Genomic DNA, 17745 nt, shown 5'->3' with positions numbered 1-17745 from the left:
CCATTTTGGCCAGGCTGGTCTCGAACTCCTTACCTCAGGTGCTCTAGCTGCCTTGGCCTCCCAAAGTGCTGTGATTACAGGCATGAGCCAATTTTTAATAATTATGTGTGTGAAACAAAGTTTGTATACATGGAACCATTTTGCTACCCTTTGTGGGAATGCTTGCATGAGAGAATCTGGGCATGTGCAGAAAAGATACATTGCGGCCGAAGAGGGCTAGGAGGGTCTTGGGGATGCTGAATAAACTGTATTGTGCACTTGTGTTTTGACTGCAACCCACATGAGGTCACATGAGGTCAGGTGTGGAATATTCTACTTGTGGCATCTTGTCAATGCTCAGAAAGTTTCAGATTTTGGAGCATGTCCGATCTTCAGGTTAGAGATGCTCAACCTGTATTGATGACACTTGTTCTTCTGTCAGTTAGGAAAATGTACTTGTGGGCCTGGCGCAGTGGCTCAGCCGGTAATCCTAACACGGAGGCCTAGGCGGAAGGATCGCTTGAGCCCAGGCGTTCAAGACCAGCCTGGGTAACACAGACCCTGTCTCTACAAAATATTTTTAAAATTAGCTGAGAGTGGTGGCGGTAGCGCGTGCCTGTAGTTCTAGTTACTCAGGTGGCTGAGATGGGAGGATCATTGAAGCCCTGCAGGTCAAGGCTACAGTGAGCTGTGATGGTACCATTGCACCCTAGCCTGGGCAACAGATTGAGACCATGTCCAGGAAATTACAAAAAAAAAAAAAACTGTGTATCTCCTTTTCTTGGTCATGTATATTCTACCTCTTCTGAAATTGTTCATTTTATATTACCTGTGTTTTTTTAATTGAGCAAACATTCTTAATGCAGATAGGGAGTATCATGTGTGAGTTGTTTATATGAAATACTTTCCATTCACTAATATGGCCTGTACCTCCTTGTGATTTGTAATGATTTGATAGGGGCAGAACTTTAATGATCATAAGTCTTTGTTTGTTTTGTTTTGTTTTGTTTTGTTTGTTTTTGAGACAGTCTCGCTCTGTCGCCCAGGCTGAAGTACAGTGGCCTGATCTCGGCTCATTGCAAGCTCCGCCTTCCGGGTTCACGCCATTCTCCTGCTTCAGCCTCCCTAGTAGCTGAGACTACAGGCACCCGCCACTACGCCTGGCTAATTTTTTGTATTTTTAGTAGAGACGGGGTTTCACCGTGTTAGCCAGGATTGTCTTGATCTCCTGACCTTGTGATCCACCCGTTTCGGCCTCCCAAAGTACTGGGATTACAGGCGTGAGCCACTGCGCCCGGCCAATCATAAGTCTTTAATGCACCATTCAGATCAGAGGCAAGGGAAATGCTTCCTTGAATCTCTTTATTAAAAAGGACTCTCACAACTTTTACCAGCCAATATTATTATTAGACTGAAGCCTAAAACAGGTTGTGTATCCTTGATCCGAAACGCTTGGGATCAGAAGTGTTTGGGATTTTGGATTTTCTTCAGCTTTTAGAATATCTGCATTATACTTAACCGGTTCAGCATCCCTAATCCAAAAATCCCAAATGCTCCTATGAGCGTTTCCTTCAAGGGTCATGTCATCACTAAAAAAGTGTTGAATTTGGGAGCATTTCACATTCTGGATTTTTGGATTAGCTATGCTTATCCTGTAATGAGCTTCTCTATCGAAAGTCTAAAGAAGATAATAATGAATTCTGGGCATACAAAGATCACTGGGGTTTTTGTTTTGGCAGGCATAGGGTATTTGACACCTTACTTGGTAGAGTATTCCTTAGTAAGTATTGAAAAACCCGAGTTGATTGTTTTTTAGAAAAATTTTTAAAGTTTAAAATAGAGAGTTTAGAGTCTGGATTGAAGGTTTGTGGTCCGAAGCTCCTTGACCCACTTTCCTGTGTGTGGTAAGCAGTAGGCTGAGTAATGGCCCCACAAAATATCCATGTCCTAACTCCTAGAACCCGTGAATGTTGCCCTAAGTGGCAAAAAGGAATTTTGCCAGCATAATTAAGGATTTTGAGGTGAGGAGATTATTCTGGATCATCTGGGTGGGCCAAATGAATCACAAGTGTCTTATAAAAGGGAATTAAAGGGAGGTTTGAGTTTGACTAAAGTAGAGGAGAAGGCAGTGTGACCACAGAAGCAGAGCAGTGCTTCTGTGATGGCGGCCAGGGGCCAAGGAATGCCCCAGGCTATAGAAGCGAAAGAGGCAAGGAGCACATTCTCCCCTGAAGCCCCCTCAAGGAACCAACTTGACATCTTCTTTTTAGCCCTTTAAGATTCTTTTTGGGCTTCTGGCGTCCAGTACTGTAACAGAATAAATGTGTGTTGTTTTAGGCCACTAATTTTGTGGTAATTTGCTGCAGCAGCAACAGGAAACTAATACATTGTGGGACCTGTTAACTAAACATACAAGGGCAAGATTCCATAGCTCCAGCACTTAGCACAGTGCCTTATGTAATAAGGTAGGCCCTGGGTGTATTTTTGGAGAGAAGGAAAAATGGAGGAAAGAAGAAAGGAAGTAACTTAAGTAGCTCGTATGAGCATGGTGTAGGTGTCTACTTTCTGGATGAAGCAGAGAAAAACAGTGAACTTGAAAACTTGAAGCCCACCCATCACCCCAAATAGGTTCTATAGTATTATTCTAGGACATCACTTTAAAAAGTTGAACAGTGAGAGTCAGAAAATAATTGAGGAGCCAAAAAAGTCACACAATTTGAAATTCAAGAATCCCTGCTCATTTGAAGGGGAAAAATACAAAGCTGTGTACATGTGGGTAAGTTATATTTTAATTAAAATTCAAGCTCACATCTCTAATTTCTAGTTTATATAAGGTACCAAGAACATAGTTAATTGCAGTTTTGCCGAGTACAATAAATAACTGGACTTCGTTGATTTATGACTAGTTTTAATTATATTTTTTAAATAAGTTATACATTTACATGATATGAAAATCAAATGTACAAAATGGTGTACTCTCTCACCTCTGTGGTGACTTAGTTTCCGTTTTCACAGACAAACTTGTGTTACCGTTTAAAAAAAAAGTCCTTCCAAATATATGAACAGTCAAATCCTGAATGTTCCTTTTTTATTTTAATGTTTTTAGGCAATGTATAGCATACGGGATGTGTTGTTCTGCATCTTTTTTTTTTTTTTTTTTTTTCATTTTAACTCTGCGTTGGAGTTCCTTCTATTTCAGTGCATAAAGAGCTTCCTCATTTTTTGTGGTTGCATATTATTCCATGTATCAGATTTACAGTTCCACCAGCAATCATTGAATATGCCTATTTCTCTACACCAGGGATAGATAAAAATTTTCTGTAAAGGGCCGACAGAAAATATTTTAGGCTTGCAAGCCACATTCTCTGTTGCATATTCTTCTTGGTTTGGTTTGATTTTAATTACAACCCTTCAAAAACATAAAAACCATTCTTAACTTACAGGCCGTATGAAAACAATTCAAGGGGGGCTGTGGTTTGCTAGCCCTTGCAAACATATAGTTATTAATTTGATGGATAAAACATTATCCCAATATAGTTTTATTTGTATTATTTATCAGTGAGGTCAAGTATACTTAGAGTCATTTGTATATCCTTTTCTGTGACTACTCATATTTTTTGCCCAATTTCCTACAGTTTTTTATTTTATTTATGGTAACTTCTTTAAAGACTAGTCAAGTGCAGTAGTGAGAAGTGGGGTATAGCTTTTTATATAGAGAAATCATCTCTTATCTGTAAAATGAATTGCAGATGTTTTCCACAGTTTTATCTTTTTACTTCGCTTTCAGAAGATTTTGCCATGCAGAATTTTTTTTTTAGATGGACTCTCCCTCTGTTGCCCAGGCTGGAGTGCAGTGGTACAGTCTCGGCTCACTGCAACCTCTGCCTCCCAGTTTTAAGCGAGTTTCCTGCCTCAGCCTCCTGAGTATCTGGGACTACAGCCGTGCACCACCATGCCTGGCTAATTTTTATATTTTTAGTAGAGATGGGGTTTCACTGTGTTGGCAAGGCTGGTCTCGAACTCAACCTCATGATCACCCACCTCGGCCTCCCAAAGTGCTGGGATTACAGGCGTGAGCCACCGCACCTGGCCAGAAATTTTTTCAGTAGTAAAATTTTTCAAACTTATGACTTGGGTTTTATGTAATACTTTAGACCTTCCCCACTTAAGGTTATGAAACAGGCCGGGCACTGTGACTCATGCCTGTAGTCCCAACACTGGGAGGCCAAGGCGGGCGGATCACCTGAGGTCGGGAGTTTGTCCAGCCTGACAAACATGGAGAAACCCCATCTCTACTAAAAATACAAAATTAGCTGGATGTGGTGGCGTGCACCTGTAGTCCCAGCTACTCGGGAGGCTGAGGCAGGAGAATTGCTCGAACCAGAGGTTGCACTCCAGCCTGGGAAACAAGAGTGAAACTCTGTCTCAAAAAAAAAGATTAAAAAAAAAGATTATCAAACAATTCAATTCTTTCATGTTTTTTTTCTTGTGCCTTTGTGATTTCATTTTGTCACTTAAATCTTTGATCCTCTTAGGCTTTATATTAGTATCAGGAGAATAGATCCAACTTTTATTTTTTTCCAGTTGGCTCAACAGTTGTCCAAACACTACCTGTTGAATTGTTCTCTGTCTTCCCCCACCCCCATTTGAAGTGCCACCGTTTATTACACACTACACTACAGTATGTATTTGAATCTAGTGTGTATATTCTGTTCTATTGATCTATCTAGACAGGCTTGCTTTTGAATTCTGACTCCCTCACAAAATTATCTGTGGTTGTATTTCATTGAAGAAATACAGATACAGTCAAATATATCTACCTACAGCCGGCACCTATGCCCTATTCTTTGCATTGCTTCACCTCCCATTACGAAGGAAGAGATGTCCCTGCTCCTGTTATGTTCCAGGTCCTAATTCTTCTGGTTCACTCCAGAACTTTGCTCCTAGAGTTCACCCTGCCTTCTAGATCATTAATTTATGCCTGTCTTGGATGATTGTCATGCACACATCCCTTAATAATATTTAAAAAGCAGCCAAACAAAAAGCCCTTTTCCTAACAACACCTTCCCCTTATGATTGCATTTCTCCATTCATCTTGAGAGTAAAAATCCAATTCTCTACCTTCTGTTTCTCTTCAACCCAAACCCACCCTATTCCTTTTTTTTTTTTTTTTTTTTTTTTTTTTTTTTTTTTTTTCCAGACGGAGTCTGTCTAGCTCAGGCTGGCGTGCAGTAGTGCAATCTTGGATCTTGGCTCACTGCAGCCTCCAACTCCCGGGTTCAAGCGATTCTCATGCCTCAGTCTCCCAAGTAGCTGGGATTACAGGCATGCACTGTCCACCCCATTCTTACCTCAACTGGTGAAATGACTCTTCCCAAAATTACCAACAACCTCCATCTTGCACAGAATTAGCTCTCTTTTTGTCTCTCCTCATATCTCACCTCAGTCTGTCAGCAGGATTTAAGTCAGCCAGCCTCAGTGACTGTGCGATCACTAGATCTCCTGCTGGCCTAGCCTGTTGAGTTGTTTCAGGGCTCTTTCCTTTGCCGCTTTCTCATATCTATCTTCCTCTTGTCCCTAAGAAAGCTCATTCCAGTCTTGTGACTTTAAATATCATCTGTAAACTGACATGTGATTTTTTTTTCCATCTCTACCCTCATCCCTGAACTCCAGACTAAAACATTCAGTTTTTCTTGTTCAACTCTAGTTGAAATGTCTAATGTGCAAGCAGAGCTTGGGATTTCTTTCCCAGACCTATTCCTTCTTGGTCCTTCTCCATCTTAGATAGAGGTGCCTAACATTCAGATATTTGGGACAAAAACTTAAAGGTTAGTCTTGTTTTCTCCCATCCAATCTATCAGGAAGTCCTATCAACTGTTTCTTCAAAGTGTATCCCAAATAACATAGTGGTTAGGAGAGCCAGGTTGCCTCAGTCTGAATTCTGGCTTAGTCTTGAGCAAGTCGACATCTGTGACCCAGATTCCTCATCTGTTAAATGAAGTTAAAATAGTACATACCACCTAGGATTGTAAATATCTGAAATGTAGTACTCAGCTGAATTAGTATGTGCAGAGTGCTCAGAACAGTGCCTCACACTTAGTGAGCGGTCAGTAAATGTTCGTTGTCCCCAGTGTAGTTGGTATTAGTAGTTATACGGGAACTAGTAATACGGTTACTGCTGCTGCTGCTGCTGTACCCCAAGCCTCTATCCTCTCTTGCGTACATTAATGGTATAGCCTCCTATACTTTCAACTCTTGCCACTTCACTGTCCATTCTCTACACACCAACCAGGGTAATCTTTTTAAAAACCCAAATTTTGCCACTATCCTTCTTAAAAACTCCAGAGGCTTCCCGTTGCAGTTCTAGTAAAATCCAAACACTTCCGGGGCCTTCAAGGTTTTTTGTGATTCGCCCTCTGCCTACCTGTCAATTTTAGCTCCTCTTACTCTCCAGTCATTCACTAAATGCTGTGGTTTAAATGTGTCCTGCAAATTTCATGTGTTGGAAATTTTTTTTTTCTTTCTAAGACAGTCTCACTCTGTTGCCCAGGCTGGAGTGCAGTGGCACGGTCTTGGCTCACTGCAACCTCCATCTCCTGGGTTCAAGCGGTTCTCCTGCCTCAGCCTCCCGTGTAGCTAGGATTACAGGCGCCTGCCACCATGCCCCACTACTTTTTTTGTATTTTTAGTAGAGATGGGGTTTCACCGTGTTGCCGGCTGGTCTCCTGACCTCAACTGATGCACCTGCCTTAGCCTCCTACAGGGCTGGGATTATAGGCATGAGCCACTGCACCTGGCCATGTGTTGGAAATTTAATTCCCAAATTCATATGTTGATTGGCAGTGAGGCTTTGGGAGGTAATTAGGATTAAATAAGGTTATCAGGGTAGGGCCCCCATGATGGGACTGGTGGCTTTATAAGAGGCAGCAAACTTGCCCATTTGCCATATGATGTCTTCCACCAGAAGCCATGTAGATGCTGCCACCATGCTCTTGGGATTCCCAGCCTTCAGAACTGTAAGAAATAAATTTCTTTTTAAAAAATAAATTACCCAGTCTCAGATATTCTGTTATAGCAACAAGAAACAGACTGACACTAGGCTTCATCTACTTTGGCCTTCTCCTGGTCCCTAGAACAGGCTCCCCACTCCCACCCCCTTCTAAGTTCTTTGTACTTGTTATTCCCTGTGTCTGGAACACTCTCCCCTCAGAGCTGACTGGTTTCTTCAAAACATTCAGGTCTCAGCTCAAATGCCACCTCTTCAGAGGAGTCATCCTTGAACACCTGGTTAAAGTAGCTCCTCCCCCCATTGCTGCCTTATTTTTTTTTTTCATTGCACTTTGCACTAATGGTATTTGCTTATTTGTGTATGTGTTTGTCTTAAGTTCCACATAGGCAGGGTCTTTGGCTTGTTTATCATTCAAAACAACATCTCGACTAGGGCTTGGGAATTAAGTGGTGGAGTTCCAAGTCTTTTAATACGGGGGTCGAGTAGTTTTTCCTTGGCAGGAGCTTCTTTTCCTGGATAGCCTCTTAATAGTCTGGAGTGCGCAGCTCATAGTTATTAGGAAATGTTTGCACTTTGGAAAAATGTCCTTGGAAATCTCTGCCTTTTCTGAGTCACAGGTTGTATTTTAAATTGTTCTAGAAGGAAAGGTGTTTTAACCCAGTTGTAGTGACTGATAAGTGTTTTCTTTTGAGCACATACACACACACAACTCTTAGAGTATTAATTGATATGGTAATGCCCTGAGCTCATGTGATATGAACTGTTTTAAAAATAAAACAGTAGATATATTAGCTGCGACATGATTATAACTGCCAGCAAGTAAGGATCATAATAAAGAAGTGACTTCCTGACGTGTTTAGGAACACCAGCAACAGCATGCTTCATAAACTGGCTTAGATTTGGTATCTTTCAGACTTTTAGTTACCTGCAGTGTACTGTAATTTTCATTGTTTTTGAGCAGTGATAAGCACTCACAATTGAATGGTCATGTTCTCCATACCCAAGTCAAAGAGCGGCTGAATTTGTGTTTGTTGAATTAAATTGAACTCTTAGCCTGTAAGTGTAAATTTTTTGCCATACACTTAACAGTTCAAACTGCTTCTGCTAAAATGCTTTTGATACAATGGTAAGAACAGGATGAAAAAAATGCATTTATGTATACGTGATCTCAGTTATGTTAAGTGTAGATTGAAAGCAGTCTCCAAGGAGGTATGTTAGCCTGTTCATATTGTTAAATGGACAAGAGGATTATGGCGGATTTTTCTTAATACTTTTCTGTATTGGGCAAACAGGCATATGGGAATGATTTATGGTTGGGGCCTGAAGCTGTGCCCAGCTCTTGGGTGCCCTGTACATCCCGTATGTGAGGCACAGACCCATGGCAGATTGTCCTGGCCCCTGCTTGTGATTGAACCTCTAGTAGGAAGAGCTACTTTACACCAGTACAGCCTAAAAGCAGAGGTCCAATCTTTTGGCTTCCCTGGGCCACATTGGAAGAAGAATTGTCTTGGGCCAGACATCAAATACACTAATGATAGCTGATGAGCAAAAAAAAAAAAAGTTGCATAATGTTTTAAGAAAGTTTTCAAATTTGTGTTGGGCATTCAAAGGGCTGCATGTGGCCCATGGGCCACAGGTTGGACAAGCTTGGCCTAAAGTATTCCTCAGGGTTAAGTCAGACTGCAAACATTTGTGTATTCATTCATTCATTCATTCATTCAACACTTTTGCACTAAGTGGCTGATTTTGCCAGCCATATTAGTTACATTAAGCAGACTATTAACCAAAATGGACATGGCCCTGAACTCACTGTTTCTGGTATACTAGAGAAATACTTATACTATTAAGTTGGTGCAAAAGTAATTGTGATTTTGCCATTGAAAGTAATGGTCAAAACTGCAATTACATTCACGCCAACCTAATACATATTCAGGCAATTTCAACTTATGATAAGGGTTATGAAGGAAAAGTAGCAGATGCTATCTGAGAGCACAGAGCAGAGAAGAACCTAATTTAGGTTGAGAGTTTCAGGTAAGGCTAAGACCCAAAAACCAAGAGGAGTTAGCCAGATAGAATAAGAATATACCAGACAGAGGAAGCTGCATGGCAAAGGCCAAGAGGCATAGAAGAGTGAAGAACAGAAGGAGACCATTGTGGGTCTGATGCAGCTGAGCTAGGAAGTATTGGCCCAAGATAGAAAGGTAAACAGGAGGGGGCATGGTTCTGGGAGCTGCAACTTAGAAAGCTGTTTGTGTCCAAAACAGGTCAAAGAGTTGCTGAGGACAAGGGGTGCAACCCCCTAATAACAAAAAGTCTCCTTGCTTGGATCTCCACACACATTCAGAGTGTTTGTTGTGGCCTCACAGGATTTTTTCTAAGGCTAAGTAAGCGTGGCCAGAGGTAACTGGATGCCATTAGTGCACATCACCACTACAACTTCTGTAAAAACCTGGCCTCTCCACACTGAATGTCAAAATGTATTAAACAGTGCATGCTCTGAGAAAAGTGAAGGCATGCTAGATCCAAGCATTTAAGTTAGATTGGCCATCCACCCCAAGAAACAAATGTTCCAGTAATCTGTTAGTTGGGGTATACAGTGTTGTATTCTGTTTATAATTCTACCACCAAGTTTTTGGGATGGGGTGTCTTCTTCTATAAAATAGCATTAAGTAAGCATTTCAATGAGGTCCTTAATGTGAGGCATGATGTAGTAAACACATTAGCAGTCTTTTTTTTGGTCACTTGTTTCTTACTCAAGAGAAACATCTTGGTTGAGGGCGTGGTGGCTCACGCCTGTAATCCCAACACTTTGCAAGGCCAAGGCAGGCGGATCATTTGAGGCCAGGAGTTTGAGACCAGCCTGGCCAACATGGCGAAACCCTGTCTCTACTAAAAATGCAAAAGCTAGCCAAGCGTGGTGGTGCGCGCTTGTAGTCCCAGCTACTCAGGAGGCTGAGGCACGAGAATCGCTTGAACCTGGGAGGTGGAGGCTGCAGTAAGCCAAGATCACGCCACTGCACTCTAGCCTGAGTGACAGAGCAAGACTCCGTCTTGGAAAAAAAAAAAAAAAAAGGAAGAAACATCTCTTTAATTATTGCCAGTGTAAATTAGTGTGAAAACAGAGATCCTGTAGCCTGCTTTCATGTCTGTGTGGACATACTGCAGTGCAGCTGATACCTCATTATTGTCAGCATGCAGTTGTACTAGGAAATTTTCACATGTGATCATAGCTCATTACTGAAACCCAACTATTTTAAAAGAAATGCCCTTGAGTCATAGGCTTGATTTATTGCCATGGTATTCTCTGATAAATGGTTAATGGTTCTTCCCCTAAGTGAGCATACTTCATTTGCCATCTGTTTAAAATCACTACAGATTGAAAAGTAGTATATTGAACTCTAAGGACGTAATCTCTTTCTTACACTGGAATTCTGAAGAAGAATGTACTGAGCATTACTTACTCTTTCTTTCTTCTTAGATTCTTCTTAATCCTTTGGTGAAAACTGAGACACAAGATGGCCGCAAATAAGCCCAAGGGTCAGAATTCTTTGGCCTTACACAAAGTCATCATGGTGGGCAGTGGTGGCGTGGGCAAGTCAGCTCTGACTCTACAGTTCATGTACGATGAGGTAAGTGTTAATTTTATAATGGATCAAAGTTTAGGCTTTCAGAGAATATTTCCCTAGCTTAGTTTTGGTGCTATTTTGTATGGATTCTTTGAATCCTCGAAACTATTAATAATTTTTTTTCATTTTTGTGTTTAGAGCCATCTGTACATGACTTGATTTTACAAATCAGGAACTTACGGTCCTTAAAATCCTCATGCTTTAAACACAAAACTAAACTAAAAGCAGTGCCTCTTTTTTTAGTAATCTAACTTTAGCTTTTTTGTTTTTAGGTTTTAGTGGAGATTCCTACCTTTAATTAATGGAAGTGGTGGGTATAGTACTTTATAGGTTAACATATATAAAGTATCTTTTAGGCCAGGCGTGGTGGACCATGCCTGTAATCCCAGCACTTTGGGAGGCCAAGACGGGTGGATCACAAGGTCAGGAGATTGAGACCGTCCAGGCTAACACGGTGAAACCCTGTCTCTACTAAAAATACAAAAAAGTAGCCGGGTGCCATGGCAGGCACCTGTAGTCTCAGCTGCTCAGGAGGCTGAGGCAGGAGAATGGCATGAACCCGGGAGGCGGAGCTTGCAGTGAGCTGAGATCACACCACTGCACTCCAGCCTGGGCAACAGAGCGAGACTCTGTCTCAAAAAAATATATATATATATTTTAATAAACTTGATGAAAAAGTCATTATTGCATGTTTGGCATGGCACTACCCTCATCATTAAACAGGCTGTGTCTCTAAAATTTATAATTACTACACAGATTACAGATTTGTATGCCTGTATTCATTATCAGACTTCATCATCCCTGAGTTAAGGTGTAGCCTCTATACAGCAATGTAGTCTTTCCCTGGAGGACTGTTATCAAGTCTTAATGATGATTTAAGAGTTGGTAATCCAATGTGAGCATTTATCCTCACTTCTGTTTTCTCCCAATAAAAGCCAGGTTTTATGGTTGCAGAGAACTTAGTCCTCGTAACAATCTTGTGTGGGAGATGGTGGTATCCCCATTTTACAGATGTGAAAACAGAACCTCAGAGAGTTACCCAACTTGCCCAAGAAAAGTGACCTGTGATGAGCAACAAAGTATTAAACCTGGTCTTTTGATTAAAAATACCTCTACAGACTTTTTCCCACCCCATGTCTTTATCTCTTTTTTTACCTTTTATTTTTTTTTAAATAGAGACCAGGGTTTCGCTCTGTTGCCCAGCGTGATCCTCCCACCTTGGACTCCCAGAGCTGGGATTACAGGTGTGAGCCAGTGCACCCAACCCCCCATGTCTTTTTCTATTGCCTGTGTCCCACCATTCTTTTTACATACATACATAAAACCCTTAAATCTATCAGTTGCCACGCTTGTTAGTGAGCGGATTAAAAAGTTTAGGGAAGGCGTAGGCAGGAGAATCACTTGAGCTTAGGAGCTTGAACCAGCTGGCAACAAAGTGAGACTCTGTCTCTATAAAAAAATTTAAAAATTAATTGGGCATGGTGCTGCACACCTGTTTTCCTAGCTACTTAGGAGACTAAGGCAGGAGGATCATTTGCATTGGAGGTCACAGTGAGCAATGACTGTGCCACTGCACTCCAGCCTAGAAAACAGAGCAAAACCTCTGTCTCTTTTAAAAAAAAGTTTATGGAGAGAGGATTGAAGTTGTACTTTAAATGAAATTACTGATGTATTCATTCAATTCTGTTTTTCATACTGTTTATTTAAGAGCTAATCTTCTCTCAGACTAACCCTTAAATCAGTCTCCTCTTGACAATAAGGAAGCCAAAAGTAAGAATATTCACATGCCTAACCTTTTTTTTTTTTTTTTTAAGGTAATGTCTGTCGCCCTTGCGGTGGTGCAGTCTCAGCTCACTGCAACCTCTGCCTCCCAGGCTCAAGCAATCCTCCCATTTCAGCCTTCCAAGTAGTTGAGACTACAGGCATATGCCACTATGCCCAGCTAATTGTTGTATATTTTTGTAGAGACGGGGTGTATCCATCTGTTCTCACAGTACTATAAAGAATTACCTGACACTGGGGTAATTTATGAAGAAAAGAGGTTTAATTGACTCACAGTTCCGCAGGCTTAACAGGAAGCATGACTAGGAGGCTTCAGGAAACCTACAATTGTGGCAGAGGGTGAAGGGAAAGCAAGTACATCCTCACATGTTGGAGTGGGGGTGGGAGTGGAGAGAGAGAGCAAGAGAGAGAGATGTGCACACTTCAGAAACCATCAGATCTCATGAGAATTCACTATCATGAGAACAGCATGAGGGAAATCTGCCCCCATGATCCAGTCACCTCCCACCTAGTCCCTCCCCCAACATGGGGAATTACAGTTCAACATGAGATTTGGGTGGGGACACAGAGCCAAACCCTATCACAGGGTTTTGCCATGTTGCCCAGTCTGGTCTTGAACTCCTGGGCTCAAGTGATCCACTCACCTCAGCCTCCCTGACTGCTGGCATTACAGGCATGCGCCACCACACCCAGCCCACATGCCTAACTTTTAATGAATGACTAAGTCCATTAATAGCATGTAAATGTGGTGGAATGTTATTTAACTTTTACAGTTACAAATACACTGTGTCCATTTTTAAAATAATTATTTATTGAGTATCTACCATATACCAGGCACTGTTGTAGGCTTTAGAGATACAATGATGAGTAGCATATGCAAGGTCCCTGCTCTGAGGGGTTAAATTCTAATGACAGGATATAGTCATAGCAAATAAATAAGAACATATCAGATAATGAAAATATTTACAGGAACTAATAAAAAACCCACAAATATCTGTCTATAAATGAACACGTGCTAACAATGATATCAAAAGATAGGCCAGGCATGGTGACTTACACCTGTGATCCCAACACTTTAGGAGACCAAGGCAGTAGGACTGTTTAAGCCCAGGAGTTCAAGACCAGCCTGGGCAACATAGTAAGGCCTTGTCTACGTACATACACATGTACTTACCATCTGTCTGCCTGCCTACCTACATACTGGTTTATCAGGGTATATTAAAGTGAGATTTATGGGGCTGCCGATAGGAGTGGGAATGTAAAGTTGTTTAATTGTACTATTTAAAAAATCAAAAGTTTGGGAAGAAGTCTCATAAAGTTTAAGGTTTGACTTTTATTGAGTAGTATAAATCACTTTATTTACTTGGCTCATTTTAGAAAAAGAAAGGATTTAATGATACTTTCAGTGCTTACCAAAATATTGACTTTTAAGTTATTTCCACAATTCTAGCATGAAAATTTATATTCAGAGTCACATAGAAAAAAGATTCTTACAAATTTGGTAAAATATATGTGTAACAGTTTTTGCAGGTATTGTGTTTTAAGGAAGAAAAGCTGTTTTCAAGCTGTAAAAAGCCTAGAGGTAATAATTCAGCCCTCTCTTTTTGCAAATGAGGAAACCTACAGATTGTCTAAAATTAAAATTAATGTAGTTTTTACCAATGGAGGAATCTGGGCAAAGGGTATACAGAACTCTTCTTGTACTATTTTGGCAGCTTCACATGAATTTATAATTATTTCAAAATAAGCAGTTTTGAAACGTAAAAATAACAATTAAAAAATTGGTGTGTTTTTATCTTTTCTAGTTTGTGGAGGACTATGAGCCTACCAAAGCGGACAGCTATCGGAAGAAGGTAGTGCTAGATGGGGAGGAAGTACAGATCGATATCTTAGATACAGCTGGGCAGGAGGACTACGCTGCAATTAGAGACAACTACTTCCGAAGCGGGGAGGGGTTCCTCTGTGTTTTCTCTATTACAGAAATGGAATCCTTTGCAGCTACAGCTGACTTCAGGTATGTCCTAGAGTAATGTTGCTTGTGACATACCATACAACAATTTCTTCCCCACACACAAGTAGACAACTAGAGGTTCTAACTTGTTAGTCTTTTACTCTAATTGTGTTTATTCCCTTTTTGATATTAGTATATGACTCTCTCTACTGTGTTATGTACACACGGTTAGGATACTTTGCATAGTCTTACAGCTATTCCAGTGTCACCTGTATTAGAGTTTGATCTTGTGACAGCTTCACTTACCCAGAGTCTCTATGAGTTACTGAAGTATTTCTCTTTAGTGTAAACTACTACTGCCATAATAGTTCATACTTGGAGCACATAGTGGAGCTTACCCAGGTGTTACAGCTTTCTCTGTTAGTCACGGTTTCTCAGCACCTATGTAATGTTCAGCAGACACTTTGCCATCCTCCTCAAAATATAGATGCCCTAATAGCACAGGCTAATTTTGTTTGTTTGTTTTTCTTATTACATGGGAACCTTCAGAATGAATGAATTTTTGAATAGAAATAATATCTCTGTAGATGGGCACACTAGATTGTTATATAATATTTTTAATATTTATTGTTTAATCAAAATCTGGAACCCATTTGGTTTTAGAGGAGGTGGTTTTGGTGAAGGGGAAAGAGGTACTCCTCTATAAGAGAAATTTGGCATAGAGTTCTTGTGTGGTCTTGCAAATACTACATGCATAAATGAAGTGTTCTTTAATTAAATGATATGTATTTTTATTTCTGTGTTAAGTGTCTACTTGATTATGGAGGACAGAAAAGAAGCATGTAATGTATCCACTATTTTCAAGATTCACACAGCCTAAATGAATATATAAGGCATTTAACCAAGAGCAAGTTAGTGACAAAGTAGGAAAATGGGCAGTGGTTAGTACAGAGGATCTGGGAGGGGAAAGAAACTGGGAAACCTTCATGAAATAGATGAGCTTGAAGAAAAGAAGGATTTTCACATATAAGGAAAGAGGACATTTCAGGTGGTTGAGCAAAAAACTAAACCAAGGCTTATACAAAGCATTCCTTTTTATGCACACTTGAAAATCTCAAGAACTTATTCTAATAGAGAATAATAGGTAAATACTTTGTAAACATGTCCGAGTTAAAGACACAGAGAAGTGACTCACCAGTTTGCTAATCCACAGGAGACTGAGAGATTGTGTCTGTGCCTGTGTGCAAAGCATTTTAAAGAATCAGTTGCAATGTCCATTTCATGGCTCTTTTTACTAAATAGGAAAATCCACTTACTAAAAGTACAAAAAGTAAGTAATTGAGAAACTCTGAAGTATAGATTTATTTATAAAATAAAGTGTGTTGGTTTCTATGAGGAAGGAATTTCATATATGATGACATGCAAAGGGTGGCAGACCCTGGTAACTTGTAATTGGGAGACATGTTGAAAGTTATGTAAATGCCAATGCTTATTCATTCAGCAGATATTTGAGTGCTTATAATGTAGCAAGTCGTGTTCTAAGTAATGGAATAAATGTTAATCACCATAGTCACCAAAGTCAAAGTGGTATCTCAGGAGAATAAGGTATTTTCATGCCAAGAATCTTGGGCGATTATTATTACAGAAAATAAGGATGATTCATTACTCTTATGGCATACCTCCAGTGCCCCTGCCATAAATAAAAATGACCCTACTGACTCACCAACAATATGAAAGACTTTTTTGAAAAGGTCTGAATGGTTATAGTAGGCACTCCATGTGGTCTAAACTATAAGAGTAGCATAAATATCAGCTCCTCCCTTTAACCTTCCTGGTCATCTCTATGATCCACAAAATCCATTACTTCCTTGTCTATATATGCGATGTCCTTGATACAACTCCAGTATCACACTTAACACCCATTCCTTGCCTGTCTCAGTATCCCCAGTACCTATATATGACATAGTTGCTAGCATATAATCTATAGTAAGTACATGTTTAGTAAACATTTGTTTTGATTCAAAAACCGTTACCTTTTGGTTTTTACTTTCCTATGTCAAAATGAAGTTGGACCAGATTGTACTTCCCTATTCTGAAATTCTGTAATAGCCTCTAAAACTGTATTTAAAGGGAGTATTGTATTAAGCAAAATGTATATGAAGTTTATACCATAGGATTACCTTTCTCTGACATCCAGTAAAGTTGCTAATAAAACCAATCTATTAACTCTGAAAAAAAATAACATCTTCTTACCTCAGAACCCAGTAGGTCCAGGTTTTCTACAGCCTTGTTTCTGCCAGCATCAGTCACACTATAGTTTTTCAGCATTGGTTTCCCTGCAGCGCCTGACTCAGAGTAGCTTAGTAGGTATTTATTAAGAAATAAATTAATGACTATATATACACACATATAACCAGAGGTGCTAGAGTTAAAAACACCTGAGTCAGTCTCACCTTCCAAGTGGTGAGACTGAGTGGCAGGTTAGTTGTTGTTAACAACTTCATTCAGTGGCGATCATTAAGTCAGGAAACAACAGATGCTGGAGAGGATGTGGAGAAATAGGGATGCTTTTACACTGTTGGTGGGAGTGCAAATTAGTTTAACCATTGTGGAAGACAGTGTGATGATTCCTCAAGGATCTAGAACTAGAAATACCATTTAACCCAGTGATCCCGTTGCTGGATATATACCCAAAGGATTATAAATCATGCTACTATGAAGACACATGCACATATATGTTTATTGCAGCACTACTCACAATAGCAAAGACTTGGAACCAACCCAAATGTCCATCAATGATAGACTGGATTAAGAAAATGTGGCACATATACACCATGGAATACTATGCAGCTATAAAAAAGGATGAGTTCATGTCCTTTGCAGGGACATGGATGATGCTGGAAGCCATCATTCTGAGCAAACTATCACAAGGACAGAAAACCAAACACCGCATGTTTTCACTCATAGGTGGGAACTGAACAATGAGAACACTTGGACACAGGGCAGGACACATCACACACTTGGGCCTGTCTTGGGGTGGGGGTCTGCGGGAGGGATAGCATTGGGAGAAGTACCTAATGTAAATGATGAGTTGATGGGTGCAGCAAACCAACATGGCACATGTATCCCTATGTAACAAACCTGCACGTTGTGCACATGTACCCTAGAACTTAAAGTATAATTAAAAAAAAAAAAAAGAAGAAGAACAGCATTCAGGTCCTCATTCACAAAGGAAACTGGTTAAGAAAGTCACAGCACGCCCTAGAAAAAGAGTGTGATTGGCCAAAATCCTCTTCACAAGTACTGCATATATTTAATAGTAATCATGGTGAAAGTTGACATAGTTTTTGCAAGAAATCATGTGAGTGGTAGGAAGCATCATAGCACTATGTAGTGCT

The 17745-nt window shown here is 40.2% G+C and overlaps 1 protein-coding gene across 2 annotated transcripts in view; it reads left to right on the top strand.

The window, feature by feature from the left end:
• Positions 1 to 17745, top strand: part of RALA (RAS like proto-oncogene A) — an 83959-nt gene that overhangs the window by 52187 nt on the left and 14027 nt on the right. For both annotated transcript variants that reach the window (XM_015133535.3, NM_001266456.2), the window contains 2 exons: positions 10467 to 10617; positions 14202 to 14410. In XM_015133535.3, coding sequence (XP_014989021.1) covers positions 10504 to 10617; positions 14202 to 14410 — 323 coding nt within the window. In that variant the 5' untranslated portion in view covers positions 10467 to 10503. The remainder of the gene's footprint in view (positions 1 to 10466; positions 10618 to 14201; positions 14411 to 17745) is intronic.

This window comes from Macaca mulatta, chromosome 3, assembly GCF_049350105.2.
Source record: "Macaca mulatta isolate MMU2019108-1 chromosome 3, T2T-MMU8v2.0, whole genome shotgun sequence".
In the NCBI taxonomy this organism is placed as follows: Eukaryota; Metazoa; Chordata; class Mammalia; order Primates; family Cercopithecidae; genus Macaca; species Macaca mulatta.
The sequence above is the reverse complement of the archived record's forward strand: the minus strand, read 5'-3'. Positions and strand labels throughout refer to the sequence as shown.